At 36.9% G+C, this 20,087-nt stretch overlaps 2 protein-coding genes across 9 annotated transcripts; one reads left to right on the top strand and one right to left on the bottom strand.

Annotated features, from left to right (window-relative positions):
- Positions 1–51: 51 nt before the first annotated feature.
- pdcd2l (programmed cell death 2-like) lies at positions 52–6,002 on the bottom strand. Of its 3 annotated transcripts, none has more exons than XM_083547493.1 (6): positions 5,943–6,002; positions 4,806–4,969; positions 4,302–4,712; positions 1,688–1,801; positions 617–774; positions 52–222 (listed from the first exon to the last, which is right to left on the bottom strand). In XM_083547493.1, exons 1-6 carry the CDS (start codon positions 5,943–5,945, stop codon positions 92–94), a joined length of 981 nt encoding a protein of 326 aa, XP_083403619.1. In that variant the 5' UTR covers positions 5,946–6,002; the 3' UTR covers positions 52–91. The 3 variants fall into 3 exon arrangements, with proteins under 3 accessions (XP_083403619.1, XP_083403620.1, XP_083403618.1); XM_083547494.1 differs by having other exon boundaries at positions 5,879–5,961; XM_083547492.1 differs by lacking the exon at positions 5,943–6,002 and adding an exon at positions 5,783–5,936.
- Positions 6,003–11,062: 5,060 nt separating this feature from the next.
- syt8 (synaptotagmin VIII) lies at positions 11,063–18,484 on the top strand. Of its 6 annotated transcripts, none has more exons than XM_083546606.1 (10): positions 11,063–11,389; positions 12,816–12,910; positions 12,953–13,139; positions 13,447–13,613; positions 13,709–13,804; positions 14,019–14,183; positions 14,839–15,006; positions 15,612–15,729; positions 15,838–15,971; positions 17,967–18,484. In XM_083546606.1, exons 2-10 carry the CDS (start codon positions 12,839–12,841, stop codon positions 18,204–18,206), a joined length of 1,347 nt encoding a protein of 448 aa, XP_083402732.1. In that variant the 5' UTR covers positions 11,063–11,389; positions 12,816–12,838; the 3' UTR covers positions 18,207–18,484. The 6 variants fall into 6 exon arrangements, with proteins under 6 accessions (XP_083402732.1, XP_083402734.1, XP_083402729.1 ...); XM_083546608.1 differs by having other exon boundaries at positions 12,810–12,910; XM_083546603.1 differs by having other exon boundaries at positions 12,816–13,139.
- Positions 18,485–20,087: the final 1,603 nt, after the last annotated feature.

Below are 20,087 nucleotides of genomic sequence, written 5' to 3'. Positions count from 1 at the left end.
TGCACAAAACATTCTATAGATACTGGACAATAAACAAAACAAGATGCATGGTTTGTTATTTTATGTTTTATTATCTTATAAACTATTACTATTATTTAAAGAGCTTTTGGTCAGGATCAGTTTGTACAACATGGAATTCCTCAATAGGACTGCTTGATCCAGATGTCCAACAACTGTCTCTGCAGGTATAAACCAAAACAGTTCCAAACTCAACTGCAAGCTCTGTAGAGGCCAAAAAAAAAGAGAGAATAGAGTTAATCACCAGTCTATACAACACACATGTTAACATTTTAAACATTTATGGAATTTCTAATCTGGTGTGTTTTGCATTTTAGTGTAATTTCCTTGAAAGAGGAATGCCAAAGTTCAAAGGAAACGTTGTAATATGTAAGCAGTTTGTTTCTAAATGAGTATAAGTGGAAGCATAAATTCCTAATCTTATTGTTGCTGTTCTTTACACATTACTAGCGGGGATTTAAAAAGCAAACATAAACAGTAAATAAATCATAAATTCTGACGAAAGTTTCACACTAGAAGCAGTGTGATCAAAATGTTCAAATATAAAGTAAAAAAAAAAAAAAAAAAAAAAACACTATATAGATTTCATCAGACAAACCTGAACTTAGCTGTGTACTGCGCAGCAAACTGACCAGTGCTGGCATTAACTGAAATTCAAAAACTCTAGGACTGCCGCAGTGTGCACAAGGAGGCACCATCTGATTTATGTTTGAAGGAGGTTCCATTATAAATAATGGTGTCCCGCTCCAACTGTATCTGTAAGATCCAAAAGCAAAACATGTAACTAAGGGTAAATTGGTACTGATAGTGGTATCAGTCTGACTCCATATGAACACACTGGATGAAATGACAATTGGACTTGTTTCTTAATGAATGATGACAATCAAAAGAAAGCCGACTGCAAGGTACTGCAGCAAACACTTTGTAAGTGAGAAAAAATGTGTACACAAATGCTTGGTTAAAGACAATATCAACTGCTACTAAATCTACAAAAAAAACCCCTAAAACAATTAATTGAACAATAATATGAACCAAAACACATGCACCCATACTTTGTCTGGAAAAAAAGAAAAAAAAAGAACACATTGCATCACTACATACTACCAAAACACATACAAATGACTGTCAAATCGTTCAGCTCTGGAAATCATTATTTATTTTTACGCCACTATTACTGTAATGCCACAAATTAAAAAAAAAAGTCTGCTATAACTGTCTGGTGTAGTTGAGGTTGCACTCAGTTTTTGTTTATTTTTGTGTTCTTTCATCTAATGTAATGCCCACATGGGGTCAACGGCTTATTGTGTAAAAAACTTTAATTTAATTAACGATGCAAACAAAAAAACAGGGTCATACTATTTGCTAATGAAAAACGATTAGTCAGTGCTATCTAATCTTTCTGACTGCAAAACATTGTAGAGGTCCATTCATTTTCCATGCCTCATTAATAATAATTCCTGTAATTCCCATAGTCTGTTTTCTGCTACCCTAAATTAACTTGCATTAAATCGCTTTGATGCAAGAGTTCTCCATGGGAACTGAAATCCGGACCTCATTAGTATACTAAAGGAAATGACTGCACTAGTACTCAATTCATTGAACAGAGGATGCTGATAGTTTTTTAGTTTATCGCCAAAGTTCTGCCTATTATCCACCTCATTACACTCACCGAAGCACTTGCTCTGGACAGATCGAGATTTTCTTCATGAAACTGGAGAAGACTGCATCTCCATGTTTGGCTTTGTTTTTTTCATATGCCTCGTCCCCTCCTTCACCTTTACAGCTAAACAAAATATATACAGTGAGGAAAATAAGTATTTGAACACCCTGCTATTTTGCAAGTTCTCCCACTTAGAAATCATGGAGTGGTCTGAAATTGTCATCGTAGGTGCATGTCCACTGTGAGAGACATAATCTAAAAAAAAAAATACAGAAATCACAATGTATGATTTTAAAACTATTTATTTGTATGATACAGCTGCAAATAAGTATTTGAACACCTGTCTATCAGCTAGAATTCTGACCCTCAAAGACCTGTTAGTCTGTCTTTAAAATGTCCACCTCCACTACATTTATTATCCTAAATTAGATGCACCTGTTTGAGGTTGTTAGCTGCATAAAGACCCCTGTCCACCCCATACAATCAGTAAGAATCCAACTACTAACATGGCCAAGACCAAAGAGCTGTCCAAAGACACTAGAGACAAAATTGTACACCTCCACAAGGCTGGAAAGTGCTACGGGGAAATTGCCAAGCAGCTTGGTGAAAAAAGGTCCACTGTTGGAGCAATCATTAGAAAATGGAAGAAGCTAAACATGACTGTCAATCTCCCTCGGACTGGGGCTCCATGCAAGATCTCACCTCGTGGGGTCTCAATGATCCTAAGGAAGGTGAAAAATCAGCCCAGAACTACACGGGAGAAGCTGGTCAATGACCTGAAAAGAGCTGGGACCACCGTTTCCAAGGTTACTGTTGGTAATACACTAAGACGTCATGGTTTGAAATCATGCATGGCACGGAAGGTTCCCCTGCTTAAACCAGCACATGTCCAGGCTCGTCTTAAGTTTGCCAATGACCATTTGGATGATCCAGAGGAGTCATGGGAGAAAGTCATGTGGTCAGTTGAGACCAAAATATAACTTTTGGGTCATAGTTCCACTAAATGTGTTTGGAGGAAGAAAAATGATGAGTACCATCCCAAGAACACCATCCCTACTGTGAAGCATGGGGGTGGTAGCATCATGCTTTGGGGGTGTTTTTCTGCACATGGGGCAGGGCGACTGCACTGTATTAAGGAGAGGATGACCGGGGCCATGTATTGCGAGATTTTGGGGAACAACCTCCTTCCCTCAGTTAGAGCATTGAAGATGGGTCGAGGCTGGGTCTTTCAACATAACAATGACTCGAAGCACACAGCCAGGATAACCAAGGAGTGGCTCTGTAAGAAGCATATCAAGGTTCAGGCGTGGCCTAGCCAGTCTCCAGACCTAAACCCAGTAGAGAATCTTTAGAGGGAGCTCAAACTCCGTGTTTCTCAGCGACAGGCCAGAAACCTGACTGATCTAGAGAAGATCTGTGTGGAGGAGTGGGCCAAAATCCCTCCTGCAGTGTGTGCAAACCTGGTGAAAAACTACAGGAAACGTTTGACCTCTGTAACTGCAAACAAAGGCTACTGTACCAAATATTAACATTGACTTTCTCAGGTGTTCAAATACTTATTTGAAGCTGTATCATACAAATAAATAGTTACAAAATCATATATTGTGATTTCTGAATTTTTTTTTTTTAGATTATGTCTCTCACAGTGGGCATGCACCTACGATGACAATTTTAGACCCCTCCATGATTTCTAAGTGGGAGAACTTGCAAAATAGCAGGGTGTTCAAATACTTATTTTCCTCACTGTATATATATTAGAGACATAAAGTCATATCTAAGATAAATACAGTTTTTGGAATGGAAAAAAAAACAAACAAAAAAGTATAACTGGTTCAACATGACATTATTTAATTATTTCTAAAACTATTTCTAAGACTGATGATCTTAATAAAAGTTCAGGTGATGATGTCATTGTATGCAATCGTGGCTCAAACATATTCAAGGATAAAATAGCTGTCAGCTTCATTCAATTGAGTTCAAATGCAAAAGTTCTGTTTGAACTCGGAGGAAAGCCAGACCCTCTGATTAATATGAACTCCACCGAGATGTGAGTGGGGTCCAAAGTCTCTGTGACATCAAAAGGAGAATTAAGTTCATCCCAGTGATTGGTCTTCTTCAGAGAAGAGCACTAATTTTGGCTTGTGGTTCTTCTTTTGTATAAAATGAATCAGCCTGAAGGAAAATCAGGAGCAAGTCCAAAGTTAGCTGTTTTATTTTTTTCAATCATCAACTCTTTCCTTATTTGCTCGACCTTAAGGCAAGCAGTAGTAATCACATCGAAACCACTAAGGCAACATGGTTCTAAAAATTAGCAGTCAATCCTTAAGTTAACATGAACCTTTTAAGATGCAGTGAAGAAACATTGAAAATTAATGCTTATATTCTTCACCCTATTAATAATTAAAATAAATGTACAAAAAAAAACTCACATTGACCACTGAATGTTGCAAATATGTCTATTATAAGCAACTTCTTTCTCTGTTTTCTATCCCAGGAAATAGAGAGTGCAAGGATGGATTACACCCTGGATAAAATAATCAGTCCATCACAGGGGACTGTGAAGACTTATACAAACAAACAAACAAACAAACAAGCAAGCAAGCAACAACAAACCTATTCTTACCATGCAATCTCCCTGACAGCCACACCCTCCCTCTCCTCATACGCCTTCAGAAGTTCATTAGCATGATCCAGATCATTCTGGCCCCCAAGATCTGTCTCCTCCACCACAGAGATGTAGAAGGTCTGAAAGGTGGGAGTATCTGTAGGTGGTCTGGCCGCTTCAACACCCGTTGACACGTTTATACAGAGGTCTTGAAGCCTACTGCTGACTTCCAGGCTTGCTGCAAGGGTGTCTGTCTCAAGCAGAGTTGTAAGAGTCTGCTCATTGCCCACATTCTCCTCGGAGTCTATTCCCCAGTCATCCGCTTCGTCACACCAGTCTGTGGTGGAAACTGGTGTTCTATCGGAAATCTGACACTGTGAAGGCTCTTTTATCTCAGACTCCAAACACTGTGAACGGAGCGCTTTCCAGCTAAGCACAGGAACAATCCATAAGAATAAAACCTTTACCTTGAAAAACGCACCAAACAACTAACTTTCCAATAAACAGGAACTGTTAGCTCACCTTTCTGGTTTGCACTGACACTGTGGAGAGGTGCAGGCAAATACATTAATGGTGCGGTGAAATGGGGACACCGCAAGGGGGCAGTATATTTGCACAACATGACTAAGGAACCCACCACAAAGCGTGCACTGATGATGTACGTTAGATACACCAGGCATCAGATCCTGTTGGGATAGAAATAATGCACGTTAGTATAGCAAGACAGTCAATATAAAATTAATATAATACTAATATGACCTAAAACACATTTATCTAAAAGACAATATTTATCTGTAACCTCTGTGACTACTTGCTGTTTATGGTTTATGAGTGAACAGATGAAAGTGGAGCTGAAATGTATTAATCCAGTTCACTGAACTTATTAAAAAAGTGTGAAGTTGTTTCATTTGTTTTCATTACTGGATGTGAATCATCATATTATTGTGTATGCAATGTAAAGTTCGAGCTTCAGTGTAATCCGAGGAAAAGATTATGTAGGTTTAAATAAAGCAGGACTCGAACCAGGTTTCTTCAAACCCCACAGAACATGAATATAACCACACGACTACTGACCAAACCAGAAACCAGAGTGTCTAAACCTTTATAAGACGTCGAATTACGTTATTTTAACTTTATATTATTTTTTCTTTAAAATCTGATCACACCACAGATATACATAATCCACATATAAACCCAGCACTAACGTGTTTACTCCTGTGGGTGTGTAGAAACCTAAAAAATCCACTGTTTATTTATAACTTCATCCCCATACACCTTGAATCCTGTAGGTATTAGATTGTGATTTATAGCTTCTTTGTGGAAAATGATGGCAGATTTCCTACAACTGGACGAAACTGCGTGTTAAATCTACCCCATGTTACACCACTGAGTTAATAGCAATGCTAAGACACAGCTAGCTAGCAACGTTACCCATGTTGTAGCTGTAGCTAGCACTCTTTTCTACGGCTAAAAGGAGACATTTAAAATCTCGCTCTTACCGGACATCCTCCAATTTTATTTGTGTAATAATAAGTGTCTTTCTTTTTATCGAGTGTACCGTCACATATTCCTATAAGTGGCGATTCCTCCATTACCGCGTGTGTGTGAGCTGTGATACTGAACCCACATGTTCCTCCCCGTGAACACACTTGAGCTCACCATAGCTTTAACCAGCAAACGGGTCAAACCCCCGACTCACACACACACACGCTTTCTACTGTATATAATGATGTCTAACGTGATTTTAGACAAACGAACAGTTTAGACAAGACAAGGATAAATCTACACATCAAGCCTGAACAGTCCAAACTTTCCTTCACAGTCTTTTTTTAATTTTTATTTGTAAGACATTTGCACACATTCTCAAACTCCTAACCAGGTTCATTTCCACCTTTTAACCTTTTGCATTATTATGTGTTTCAATCATGTGTTATAAATCAGCATTTTTACAGCAAGTGATTAATGTGAAGCATCAGTAAACACAATGCACCTGCTCTGAACGTCTAAGGAGGTGATTTGTCATGAGTAATAAACGTGTCAGAAGAATGTTCAGGTTTTGAGGTGGTTCCCATGCTAGAACAGGCCATGAACAGGTCACTTAATCGCACCAATTGATTGCATGATACTTTTTTTTTGGATGAGTGATGGATGTTTTTGCCACTGTTATTTTATTAAATTGGAAAGAAGCTGGGTGTTCAGAGATATTGGTGGAGAAGAGGTAATAGTTGGAAGATGGTATATAATGATTGTACTTTCACTGTGTTTTGGGGTTTTTCTGCTGAATAGAGTCCTTGTTTGTTGACACCTCAACCCTGGCTCTGGAACATAGTTTGTTTCTTTTGCTTGGCATTTTATATTTGTTTTGCTGAATTTTTTTATATTAGTTGGTCACGATACTCCCAGGGACCAACTCACCTGTACAATAATTTCACAAAACCTAACTGTACAGATTACATTTCATGAACATAATGCAGATATTCAAATATTGGTCAAGCTCTAACAATTTGTACAGTAAATATATACTGGTCTAACAGAGCATCTTATTCCCAACCTTCCCACCATCAGAACACACTAGACCAATTCAAGTCACTAGTGAAAAAGGCTGATAATGCAATCCAAAACCAGAACAGCTTTAATGAGGTTTGTATTATTCAACAATCTGTTTGTGACCCACTGAAATATAGAGCATGCTGTGAAACTGTAACAGCAACTTTTTTTTAATTATTTGATTTAATCAGATATGTAAATGAAACTACCGGCCTTTCACAAAGCTGGAGAAGAATGTAGAGGACACTGATATCAACAGTGAAAACCATCATAGTAGAATGTCCAAAAGTATTCCATGAAATGCAATATATCAAAAAAATCTTTTAGATATTTTGAGATTTATTTGCAACCTTTCCAATTTCCTTTTCAGTTGTTTTGTTATAATTAGGGCTGTCAAAATTAACACATTAATAACGCAATGTTAACGCAATTTTATTTTAACGGCATTGATTATATTAACACGTGATAAATTTTTTTATTTACTTTTTAATTTAACCTTTATTTTTACAGGCAAGTCATTAAGAACAGGTTCTTATTTACAATGGCAGCCTGACAAGTGGAATAACCACTTAAGGAAAGGGAAGTAGGGCTAAAATAAATACAAAACATTAAAAATACATACAGGGTAACAATTACATAAATACATTTTAAAACAAAATTATGTAGAAAAGCAACTGCATATATCCAGTGTATATTAATGCAGTGCGTATTTCTGTTTCTTCTTCTTCTTCTTCTTTCGGCTGCTCCCATTAGGGGTCGCCACAGCGGATCATCCGTCTCCATACCACCCTGTCCTCTACATCTGCCTCTTTCACACCAACTACCTGCATGTCTTCCCTCACCACATCCATGAACCTCCTCCTTGACCTTCCTCTTTTCCTCCTACCTGGTGGCTCCATCTTCAGCATTTTTCTACCAATATAATTCGTGTCCCTTCTCTGCACATGTCCAAACCATCTCAATCTCGCCTCCCTCACCTTGTCACCAAAACATCCTACATGTGCTGTCCCTCTAATAAACTCATTTCTAATCTTGTCCATCCTCGTCACTCCCAACGAAAACCTTAACATCTTCAGCTCTGCTACCTCCAGCTCCATCTCCTGTCTTTTACTCAATGCCACTGTCTCTAATCCATACAACATCGCAGGTCTCACCACAGTCCTATAAACTTTCCCTTTCATTCTTGCAGATACCCTACTATCACAAATCACTCCTGTCACTCTTCTCCACCCACTCCACCCTGCCTGCACTCTTTTCTTTACTTCTCTAACACACTCTCCATTACTTTGCACTGTTGACCCCAGGTACCTGAATTCCTCCACCTTCTCCACCTCTTCTCCCTGCAACCGCATCACTCCACTGCCCTCCCTCTCATTCACACACATGTACTCTGTCTTACTCCTACTGACTCTCATTCCCCTTCTCTCAAGCGCATATCTCCACCTCTCCAGGCTCTTCTCAACCTGCTCTCTACTCTCACCACAAATCACAATATCATCTGCAAACATTGCAAACACAAATACACAATGCAGCTCCTTCTGTCCTTCTCTATACTTCTCCATCAACATCCTCAAAGCAAATAAGGCATCTGTGGTGCTCTTCCTCGGCATGAAACCATACTGTTGCTCACAGATGGTCACCTCTTCTCTCAGCCTGGCTTCCACTACTCTTTCCCATAACTTGGTGTGATTGATCAACTTAATTCCCCTGTAGTTACTGCAGGTCTGCACATCTCCCTTATGTTTAAAGATCGGTACCAGCACACTCCTTCTCCATTCCTCAGGCATCCTCTCCCCTTCCAGAATCCTGTTAAACAATCTGGTTAAAAACTCCACTGCCATCTCTCCTAAACATCTCCACGCTTCTACCGGTATGTCATCTGGTCCAACCGACTTTCCATTCTTCATCCTCTTAATCGCTGCTCTCACTTCCTCCTTACTAATCCTATCTACATCCTGCTTCACCAACTCCACATCCTCCAACCTTCTCTCTCTCTGATTTTCCTCATTCATCAGCTGCTCAAAATACTCCCTCCATCTTCTCAACACACTCTCCTCATTAGTCAACACATTTCCCTCTCCATCCTTTATTGCTCTAACTTGCAGTACATCCTTCCCAGCTCGGTCCCTCTGCCTGGCCAATCGGTACAAATCCTTTTCTCCTTCCTTAGTGTCCAACCTCTTATACAGCTCCTCATATGCCATTTCCTTGGCTTTCGCCACATCCCTTTTTACCTGCTGCCGCATCTCCTTGTACTCCTGCCTACTTTTCTCATCACTCTGTCGATCCCACTTCTGTTTTGCCAACCTCTTTCCCCTAATGCTCTCCTGCACTTCCTCATTCCACCACCACGTCTCCTTGTCTTGCTTTCTATTTCCAGATGTCACACCAAGTACTTTTCTAGCTGCCTCCCTCATCGCTCCTGCAGTAGTTGCCCAATCATCCGGCACCTCTTCACCACCACCAAGCCCCTGTCTGACCTCTTCCCTGAACCTCACACTACACTCTTCCTCCTTCAGTTTCCACCATCTTATTCTTCTTTCAATCCTTACTTTCCTCCTCTTCTTCTTTGCCTCCAAAACCATCCTACAGACCACCATCCGATGCTGTCTAGCTACACTGTCCCCCGCCAACACCTTACAGTCTCCAATCTCCTTCAGGTTGCATCTCCTACACAGAACATAATCCACCTGTGTGCACCTTCCTCCACTCTTATACGTCACCCTATGATCCTCCTTCTTCTTAAAATACGTGTTCACCACTGCCATTTCCATCCTTTTAGCAAAATCTACCACCATCTGCCCTTCCACATTCCTCTCCTTGAAACCATACCTACCCATCACCTCCTCATCACCTCTGTTCCCTTCACCTACATGCCCATTAAAGTCTGCCCCAATCACCAATCGTTCTTTCCTAGGTACACCATCTACCACTTCATCTAATTCACTCCAGAATCTTATCTTCTCCTCCATCTCACAGCCAACTTGTGGAGCATAGGCACTGATGACATTTATCATCATCCCTTCAACCTCCACCTTCACGATCATCACCCTATCAGAAACTCTCTTCACCTCCACTACACTCTTACTGTACTCTTCCTTCAGAATCACCCCTACACCATTTCTCTTTCCATCCACACCATGATAAAACAGTTTAAACCCACCTCCAATGTTCCTGGCCTTACTCCCTTTCCACTTGGTCTCCTGAACACACAGCATATCTACCTTTCTCCTCTCCATCATATCAGCTATCTCTCTCCCTTTACCCGTCATAGTACCAACATTTAAAGTACCAACCCGAACCTCTACTCTCCTACACTGCTCCTTTTCCCGCCGTCTCTGTAGACGTCTTCCTCCACTCCTTCTCCTCCTTCGGCCAACAGTAGCCCAATTTCCACCGGTACCCTGTCGGCTAACGATACCTGTGGCGGTCGTTGTTAACCCGGGCCTCGACCGATCCGGTATGAAATTTTCATTTGTGATCCGCATATTTGATTTGGCACATTTAAATGGTCTGTTTGACCATTTAAAAATAAATAAATAAATAAATTAAAGGTGAAATTAAAAACTTTAACGCAACAAACATTTATTCACAAAGTCTTTTCTTTACTCAGATATAAAAATAAAAAAAAACACCAAAAAATCACTATACATTTGTTTTACTGATGCAGCAAGGCTCAAATCAAGCACCAAAATCTGTTATGATGCACACATCCGGCAATAAAAACCGCCTGTGTGGAAACATAGCAAAATTTCTGTTTGGTGTCTTGATGATTTACGTACCTTAAAACACCATTATTTAAAAAATCTACAAGAATATTTTGTCTTCATGCTCTATGTTGAGTTTAGTTTCACTAATGATAAGCATACATTTGCATAAAGCATCCATATTTGTCCATGCCCATGTTGATTAGAGTATTAGAAATTACTTGAAAAAATTAATTTAAGTACATTTAGAAAAGATAGAAATGTGACATTGCGATTAAATATTTGAATCTATTAACAGCCCTAGTTATAAGACCACTGTAATCAGTGTGTTTTTCAAATATTTCTAATACAAATCTATGAAGCATGAGCAACAAATTCAGTTTATAAAAATCATCAGACTGAAGCTTAGACAGTATTTCTTAACGTGTCAATACACAATATTTACAGAGAACTGGTTTCTGTTCATATTTCCACCTCAAATGTAAATATATGGGAGGGAATCATAACTGTGTTTGTACTTCTACAGTGACAACTCTGATGAGGTGTTTGCTTCATTTATTCACTTGTATCTTCATTTCCATTTCTTCTTAGATCTGCTGTGTATTATTTTCTTATTCATCACCTTATCTGTATTTTCGTGAAAGGTTCCACCTCACATAGCTCAGCCTCTGAGTGCACAGTGTGTGAAGATGAGGTGTGGCAAGTGACTCAGGAGTAAAAGCCTCCATGGCTTGGTTACTTTTCACCATTTTGTTTAGAATGTTGTTAATGCCAATGTGCTTAACTGTAAATCTACAGCCTTCTCTGGGTGGAATAAAATGGAGGAAATTTGAATATCTGAAAGTGTGTAAGGTAAGCTTTATATTTTAATTTTCTGGATGTGACTCTGGGTTACATTACTGTTGTACTTTTGGCAAGTGCTTACATTGACAATCAATTTGTCCAAACAATTTAAAAACTCTTTTTATGATTATTTTAACTGAGCAAATGCTCCTACAAGGGCGTGACGACAGCTGAAATCTTCTCCAGAAAAAAAGTTTTACATTTTGACAATAAAATATTAAAAGTAAATGCCACCAGCCTTTACAAGCTAACAAGCCATGTTGTGTCTGTTGGGCTGATTGGGCTTTGCTACGGAAAGCAGCTTCCTTCCTCACTCCATTAGCTGTTTTGAAGTGTAGATTCAGCCATACTGGGATCAAAACCTTTGCTAGGATTCTGCAAAAGTGAGTTATTATATATATATATATATATATATATATATATATATATATATATATATATATATATATATATATATATATATATATATATATATATATATACATATATGTATGTATATATATATATATATATATATATATATATATATATATATATATATATATATATATATATATATATACATATATGTATGTATATATATATATATATATATATATATATATATATATATATATATATATATATATATATATATATGTATGTATGTATGTATGTATGTGTGTGTGTGTGTGTGTGTGTGTGTGTGTGTGTGTGTGTGTGTGTGTGTGTGTGTGTGTCTGTGAAAATGTAGATCTTTTTTTAATTCTAGTAATGATCTGAAGCTTCATAACTTTTAGCAAGGTAGCTTAGTGATGTTTTAACTTTAGGTTTGCATTAGTTAGAGGCATTGTTATCATTGTTTCCAAAGTCTTTTGGTTTACCGACAAAACGTACTTATAATAATTCAAGTTTACACAAGAAAATAATTGCTATTGTCTTATGCAGTGTACCAGGTTAAAAGTTCACAGCATGCAAATGTAAATGTAACACAAATTAATAGAGTTTTCTTTTTTCAACAGTGACAAATACACTATTATTATGCTCAATCCTTGTATCCACAATTCTCTATTTTATAAGGAAATATTTAATTGTGAAAGAATGTTATCTCTGCAGCACACCCTGTTTAATAGAGCTTTGCATCAGTTGTCAACATTCCATACAGTTGTTTAACTATGGTGGTGGCTTAATGTCTAATCTGCCATGACAGCTAAAGTTTTTCTTTACACTTGCTTTATTTATGGAACACATAACGCTTTTTGTGTAAATCCCTAATTTCTTGCTATTTATTTGAATAATAGTTACTCAAAGAAATAAAACAAAATAACTGTGGAAAGAAGCTCTGTTTAGTGTAGTTAGCATTTTATCCATTAGAGAGCAGTATTGCATAACAGTTCTATCAGTCAGATGACTTGCATGGCTTATGTTTCATCTTTATATTTACTGTGAGCTTTAGATCTTCGTTTTGACACACCAGCCATGGCCTTAAATTCTACATTAAACAACTCAAGCACCAATGCTTCAATGGCTGTGACTCCAACCTCAGTCAACGTAACTTCATCTTCAATCAACATAACTTCATCTTCAATCAACATAACTTCATCTTCAATCAACATAACTTCAAAATCAGTCTCTGTTGTTGCGATGGCAGTCACTACACCTCCAACCTCAGTTACTATATTGCCATCATCAGTCACTTCAGTCAATCTCACTACATTGCCTACCAACTCGACCACTGCCTACCCCGGGTTACTGCCCTCTCTGTTGGACAAGATCCCATGTGAGTATTGCAAACCGTTTGCCTCTTCAGCTCTGCTAACTGCCCCCCACAATCAACCTTCGTCACTTTCTTACTGAGGATGGAGGCACCTGTTCCATGCAGCATATCTAATTTCACTCCCAAGGCACATTTCTTACCTCTCACTTTTCACATGCTGCAAGTTTATCTCACTATAATCCTCCTGGCTGTGCTCTTGCCTAATTCTTCGCATGCATGTCATAGTGCTGCTTACAGCAACACCAGTCTGTTTGCCCTGCCTGTTCAATATTAAGGATAAACCTTCAGAAATCTTTCATAACCCTTCTAGTGCCAAGATGGGCCATTTATGCCATAATTGCCCTGATTCTCCTGGTGCTTTTAATTTGTGTGCTGTGCTGCTGCATAAAGTGCTGCTGCAAAGGGAAGAAGAAGAAAAAGAAGCAGAATCAGAAGATCAGTCTGAAGGGACTGAATGGTAACAGTACAGGAGCGCTGGTGAGTGAATGGACATTTTACGCTTTCAGATAGACTCACCCAGGGGAGTTTATGGGTGTTAACTTTTCTGATTGGACAATTTATTTGATCGGCAGGTGCAGCCTGAAACGGGGGATGCAGACTATGGATCACTTAACCAGCCAAGAGGAAAACTGTTATATTCCCTGGAGTACAATGCAGCACGCTCAGAGGTCCATCTGATCCATTTAATTATGTGTGAATATATTGGCTTAATTTAGAGACTCGCACTGCAGATGCGAGTTGCAAGTCTGAATAAGTATTATCAGTAATCATATTATCACTTATATTCGTCCATATTCAGGGATATGTTTCGGGTGTAACGTAGACACCACATCTTTTAAAAATCATACACATAGTATAATAATACTGTGATTGTTATTTCAGATAAATGTTGGAGTGAAAGAAGCTGCAGCGTTAATGGCTATGGATTCCTCAGGAACATCTGATCCTTATGTAAAAGTTTTTATCCGTCCCAAGTCCAAAACCTTTGAGACCAAAGTGTTTAGAAAAACTCTAAACCCAGTGTTCAATGAACACTTTAAATATCAGGTATTTATCAGTAATCATAATTTTTTTTCACATGTAGTCCAAAGATGTACACACTAGGGCCCATAGTGACCTGTGATCTGGCATGTTATGCCATATATAAGAAGATGAAAAATGGGTGGTGTCATTTGCATAGATCTTTATTTCTAATTTAAAATGAACACGACATAACATTTTTTGTTTTATATAATTAGGCTGCAGAATCTTTGGCAGTCCCTACCTCTGTGTGCAGTCTTTTAGTTTAATTAACTTTAACGAGTAACTTTACTGTACTTAAAATGGGATATTTTTCTATATTTTATTGTATAAGTATTATTGTTATAGTTTCTATGCTATAAACTTATAGTTTCATTGAACTGAAAAACCTTGAAAATTAAACATATTAGTTAAGTAGGTTATAATATAATGTTTTCTGTGTATTTTATTCATTTTTAAATATAATGAAATCGTAAATCAGGGAAACCATGGCAAATCTATTTCGTATAATGCAACATTTACTTTTGGCATATGGCCCTCAATGAAGTTTAGCAACTGTCTTAAACTAAATTAACATGAATTGGTAAACACACACATGCTTGGTAAATGAAATGGCTACATTTGATTGTATCCTGTTTTTTTCTAGTTTTTTTTCTCTCATGTGTGGCAATTATGTGTTTAGATATCTCAGAAGGATCTTAGTGAGTCTACACTTGTGATGCAAGTGTACGACTTCAACAGATTCTCCAAGCATGATGTGATTGGTGAGCTGAGGCTGGAGCTCTCAACTGTAGACTGGAACCATGTGATTGAGGAATGGAGAGACCTAAATGCACCCTCAAAACATGAGGTACATTGGGCTTAGAAAGTTTGAGGAATTTTACCTTCATCCTCTGTTGTTGGTTCTTTTTTGGGGGGCATATTGTAATGTTGCAGACAAACGTTATTTTCTTTCTTTTACTTTATGAAGACTAAATATGTTATATTGCTTCAGCCAGGCATTTCAGTAAATGTATTTTAAAACACGTTTCATTTTGAACCTAACAAGCCTAAAAGTGTTAATGATTATTGATATAACAAGAATATAAATTATATATTACAATTTGTCACAATATATCATAATGTGCCAAACAAAATATTAAACACCATTATACAATAAGCTTTATGGAGCAAGATACAGGCAATGAATTTAAAATGTTTTTTTTGTGAAGCACTAAGTGGTGAGTAAACTAATAGTTAAATGGCTATAGGAAATGGTCTGTGGTTGTTTTTTAGCTAAACTGCCGGTAGGCAGATCTTTGACATTGTTAATTAAATAAAATATACCCTCTTTAAGACCAATATTACAGTTCTGTCTTGGGAGAAAATACTAATAATATTTCTATCTTATCATGTGGCATGCACAAAGCCTGATATCAAGGTAATGGGTGTATTTAAAATGTAAATCTTTTACAGAATGAACATCTGGGTGAGATTTGCTTCTCCCTGCGTTATGTCCCCACTGCAAGTAAACTTACTGTGGTGATTCTGGAAGCCAAGAATTTGAAGTCAATGGACATTGGAGGTGCTTCTGGTTAGTTAATGATCATGTTCTTAAATGCAAATTGATCAAGATACACAAATAATCAATAATTGTTATTATTTAATGACAATAATGTATCTGTACATGAATGTTTTGTAGATCCATATGTCAAAATCCAGTTGGTTCTGGACAGGAAGAAGTGGAAGAAAAAGAAAACATCAGTGAAGAAGCAAACACTGAATCCTTACTTCAATGAATCTTTCACATTTGATGTGCCATTTGAGCAGATTCAGGTGTGTCACTATTTTGGTTTTGTTTATCACACATAGGCTTTTTCTTTTTATATACAGCCTTGTATAAATTTGACACAATGTCTTCAGTGTCATCAATATACATACATATATATACAATAACATTCAACGATGAGAAACATGCAATATGTGATGCTTCCAGCTTATTCTTTTTATTTATATATTTTTTCCAAAGATGTAGGTGATTTTTTAAACTGTAGAACTCAACTAAATTGTAAAATTTCAAAATCTAAGTTCAAATCTTTGAGCATTTTGGAACAAGTAAATGTTTTTAAGATAAGATAGCCTACCATAACTTATTGTACAACCCCAATTCCAAAAAAAGTTGGGACACTGTGCAAAATGTAAATGAACACAAAATAAAATGATTTTCAAATCTCATAAATCCATATTCTATTCACAATAAAACAAAAACCTATCAAATGTTTAAACTCAGAAAAAATATGGTCATTTTGAATTTAATGGCTGCAACAGGTTTTAAAAATGTTGGGACAGCGGCATGTTTACCACTGTGTAGCATCACGTCTTCTGTCCATATTCTGGAAACTGAGGAGACCAGTTGCAAATTTTTTTGGGAGAGGACTGTTGTCCCATACGTGTCTAATACAGGATTCTAGCAGCTTAACAGTTCTATGTGTTGTTTGTTATATTTTTTGTTTCATTATGTGCCAAATGTATGCAAATGGTAAAAGATTTAGACTGCAGGCAGGCCAGTTCAGCACCTGGACTCTTCGATTGCTAAATCATGCTATTGTATTAGATGCAGTATGCGGTTAGAATTGTCTTGCTCAAATATGCAGGGCCCTTCCTGATAAAGAAGTTTTCTTGATGGAAACATTTGTTGCTATAAACCTTAATATACTGTTCAGCATCAATGGAGCCTTTCCAAATGTGCAAGCTACCTGTTCCACAGGCACTTATGCATTCCCATACCATCAGAGATCCCTCTCCTCTTTAGTCTGGAGGTCCATGGTTTTCAAAAAGTAATACAAAATTAGATTTGTCTGAACACAGATGTTTTCCACTTTGCCTCAGTACATTTTAAATAAGCTTTGGCCAGAGAGGATGGCAGCATTTCTGGATCATGTTCCCACATGACGTCTTTGCAGGATAGAGATTTAACCAGAATTTGTGTTTGACATGGCAAACTGTGTTCACAGGCAACGATTTTTTGAGGTGTTAATGAGCCCATGCCCTGATTTCCATTTCAGAATCATGATTGTGTTAAATGTAGTGCCGCCTGAGGGTCTAAAGATCACTTGCATTCATTGATTTTCACCTTTATCTCTTCTTTGCACAGAGATTTCTCCAGATTCTTTAAAACTTTTGAGTAAATTTATGCTGTAAATTATGAGATATTCAACTGTTTTGCAATTTTATGTTGAGGAACATTATTCTGAAATTGTTCAATTTGTAGACACGGTCTTTCACATATTTCACAACTCTACCCATCTTTACTTCTGAGAATCTCTAATACAAAATATTTATACCTAATAAAATCACTGACATGTTATTAATTAACTTAATTAATTGCAAAATGTTGCTCCAACTATTTAATTTTATTAACATCAACAGTTGTCCTGTCCCAACTTTTTGAGGCTTTTGTTTGAGGCTTTTTGTACCAAAATGACCTTATTTCTCCCTTAAAATTGTAAATTTCTTCCATGTAAACATTTCATATGTTTTCTATGTTCTATTGTGCATAAAATGTGGTTTTATGAAATTTGTAAATCATTGCATTCTGGTTTTATTTAAATTTAACACAACTTATTTATAACTTTATTTGAAATTGGTGTTGTACTTTGTGTATCTATCTGTTTGCATGACTTGAGTAGAACATCCATGCTCTGTGAAATCTCCTGATGTTATGTGCAATGTAAATGTTAAGGAAATTGTTTAGGAAAAGCAGTTATCCATCATTAATCATTGTGTTTATTTCATGTGTATATAATGATATAATAGTTTTTGTATTTACAGAGAGTGCAGTTGGTGATCTCTGTGTGGGATCATGATAAAATGAGCAGGAATGATGCCATTGGGAAAATCTTCCTTGGATGTGATGCCACAGGAAACCAGCTGCGGCACTGGGCAGACATGCTCTCAAACCCACGCAGACCTGTAGCCCAGTGGCATACACTGCTCTCAGCTGAGCAGGTGGACACAACTCTGGATCTAAAACATACATTAAGGATCCCATTCACCAATAAAACCTTTTAAAATAGTCTGAGCAAATAATTTTGCTCTTTTGTGAACAAGTTTGTTATATTTGTGTAAATAACAAATAGTAGAGGTTGTTTATGTTGCTTTATTTCAAGTTTATTTTTAAATACACAAGGATTATAGTATTTTTAAATTATGTTAATATTTTGATTTATAAATGATACACTGTCCAAAAAGGTGTGTGTGTGTGTGTGTGTGTGTGTGTGTGTGTGTGTGCGTGAGAGAGAGAGAAATGAGTGTCCTTGAATAAATCATGATTTTCTCTGCAATACAAACGCTGTTCCCATTCACAAACTTTTCTTTGACCATGCAGTCCATTTCACATGCATCACCTTGGTACACGCTCACTATCATGCACATGCATGTTGATTTCTCTTGTGGCAACAGACGCACACATGCTGATTTCTTTGGTGGCAATAAAGGATAAGGGATAAGGGTTTGTATGCACAGTGTCAGCACACATACGGTTTAATTGGGCCGCCTAAATGAAATTTAAGGTCCTCTGTAATAATACAACAAAATTGCTGGGAATTTTTAGTAATGTTTATAGTCAAGAGTTTAATCAAGCCATTTTACCCTGTTTATAAATAAAAAATACACCTACTATATTAACTCTTATCTGCAAAAAGAAAAAAAAGAAAAAAGATGTGCAGTTTCTCAACTCAAACTAGCCAATCTAGCAACAGCAGCAATGACATGGTTAAAGTAACCATATTATGAGATATTTCCAAAATTCTGTTAAATTAAGCTCTTGCATATCTGCAATGCATTGTTGCAATTGCAAGTTGCAATCATTATGCATTGTTGCTAATTGAACATGTGTACAGGTATAATAAAGTGGACAGTTAATATGTACAGTGTACTTTATTCTATCTAAAACTATAAACTAATTTCTTGGTGTTCAAAAACATTTGAGTGTATCTAATATGCAGCATCTGTTATTGTAATCACATTGTGCATATCTTAATATTTTTGTGAAAACAAATCTGACATGGTCATATGTATATACATATGTTTCCTATTTTCACCCCAAATTTCTTGCTCTATTTTGGCATAATTTTTTATGTAAAATCAAAGTAAACATAGAGAAGTAAAACCCCTAATACAACTAAATAAAAGGCAGTTTATTAGTAAAAGGCAGTCTGCAGCATCAAAGCCTGCACTCAGCAGGTGTGACCTAAAGGCTTCTTCCTGTTCATGCTGAGAACACTACAGAGCTGTGATCCTCACACATCACTATGAAGAATACTACAACAGTCTGACAAAAAAAACAAGCTGAGCTGCATACAAGGTGCAAGGACCCATAATCTGATATGCATTATACAAGTGTTAGTGCCAGTCCACTGATTTGATCGTACAAGTAGAGTTTTAACAGTACTGATATACAGTATAGCAGCATTGGTAAATTTCACAGTTTGTATCCTTGCCATCTAAATGGTAAAATATATTTTGATTATGTTCAGTCAGTCATGGAAACAAGAATATACAAATAATTTTTTTAAGAGGCTGCTATGCTTGAAATTTTGTGTCTAACTCATATTAAAAACATATAAATTTTGTATTAGGAACCATTATCACACATTTTGAGGTCATTCATGTTTTTGCATTACTTAGCTATTCTGCTGAATTACACCTGCTCTGTGAATAATTAGGTGTAATCAGTATATTCTTTTCTTTTTTTTCCCCCTACAGATTAAAATAATTGAAATCAGGGACAATGTTATCAATAGGCCTCTTTTGTTTTTTAATTACATTTTAGTACCTAAATTAATTGTAAGAATGTACTCAGCACATAATCCATCAATTTATGCATATTTTCATTAATATTCTTTATATAATGTATTTTTGTTCCCACCCAGAACTGTTTAAAATCCCCTG

The sequence above is a fragment of the Silurus aristotelis genome (genome assembly GCF_946808225.1).
Source record: "Silurus aristotelis genome assembly, chromosome: 7".
NCBI classification, from domain to species: domain Eukaryota; kingdom Metazoa; phylum Chordata; class Actinopteri; order Siluriformes; family Siluridae; genus Silurus; species Silurus aristotelis.
Note: the sequence above shows the minus strand (reverse complement) of the source record. Positions and strands in the feature narration are given on the sequence as shown.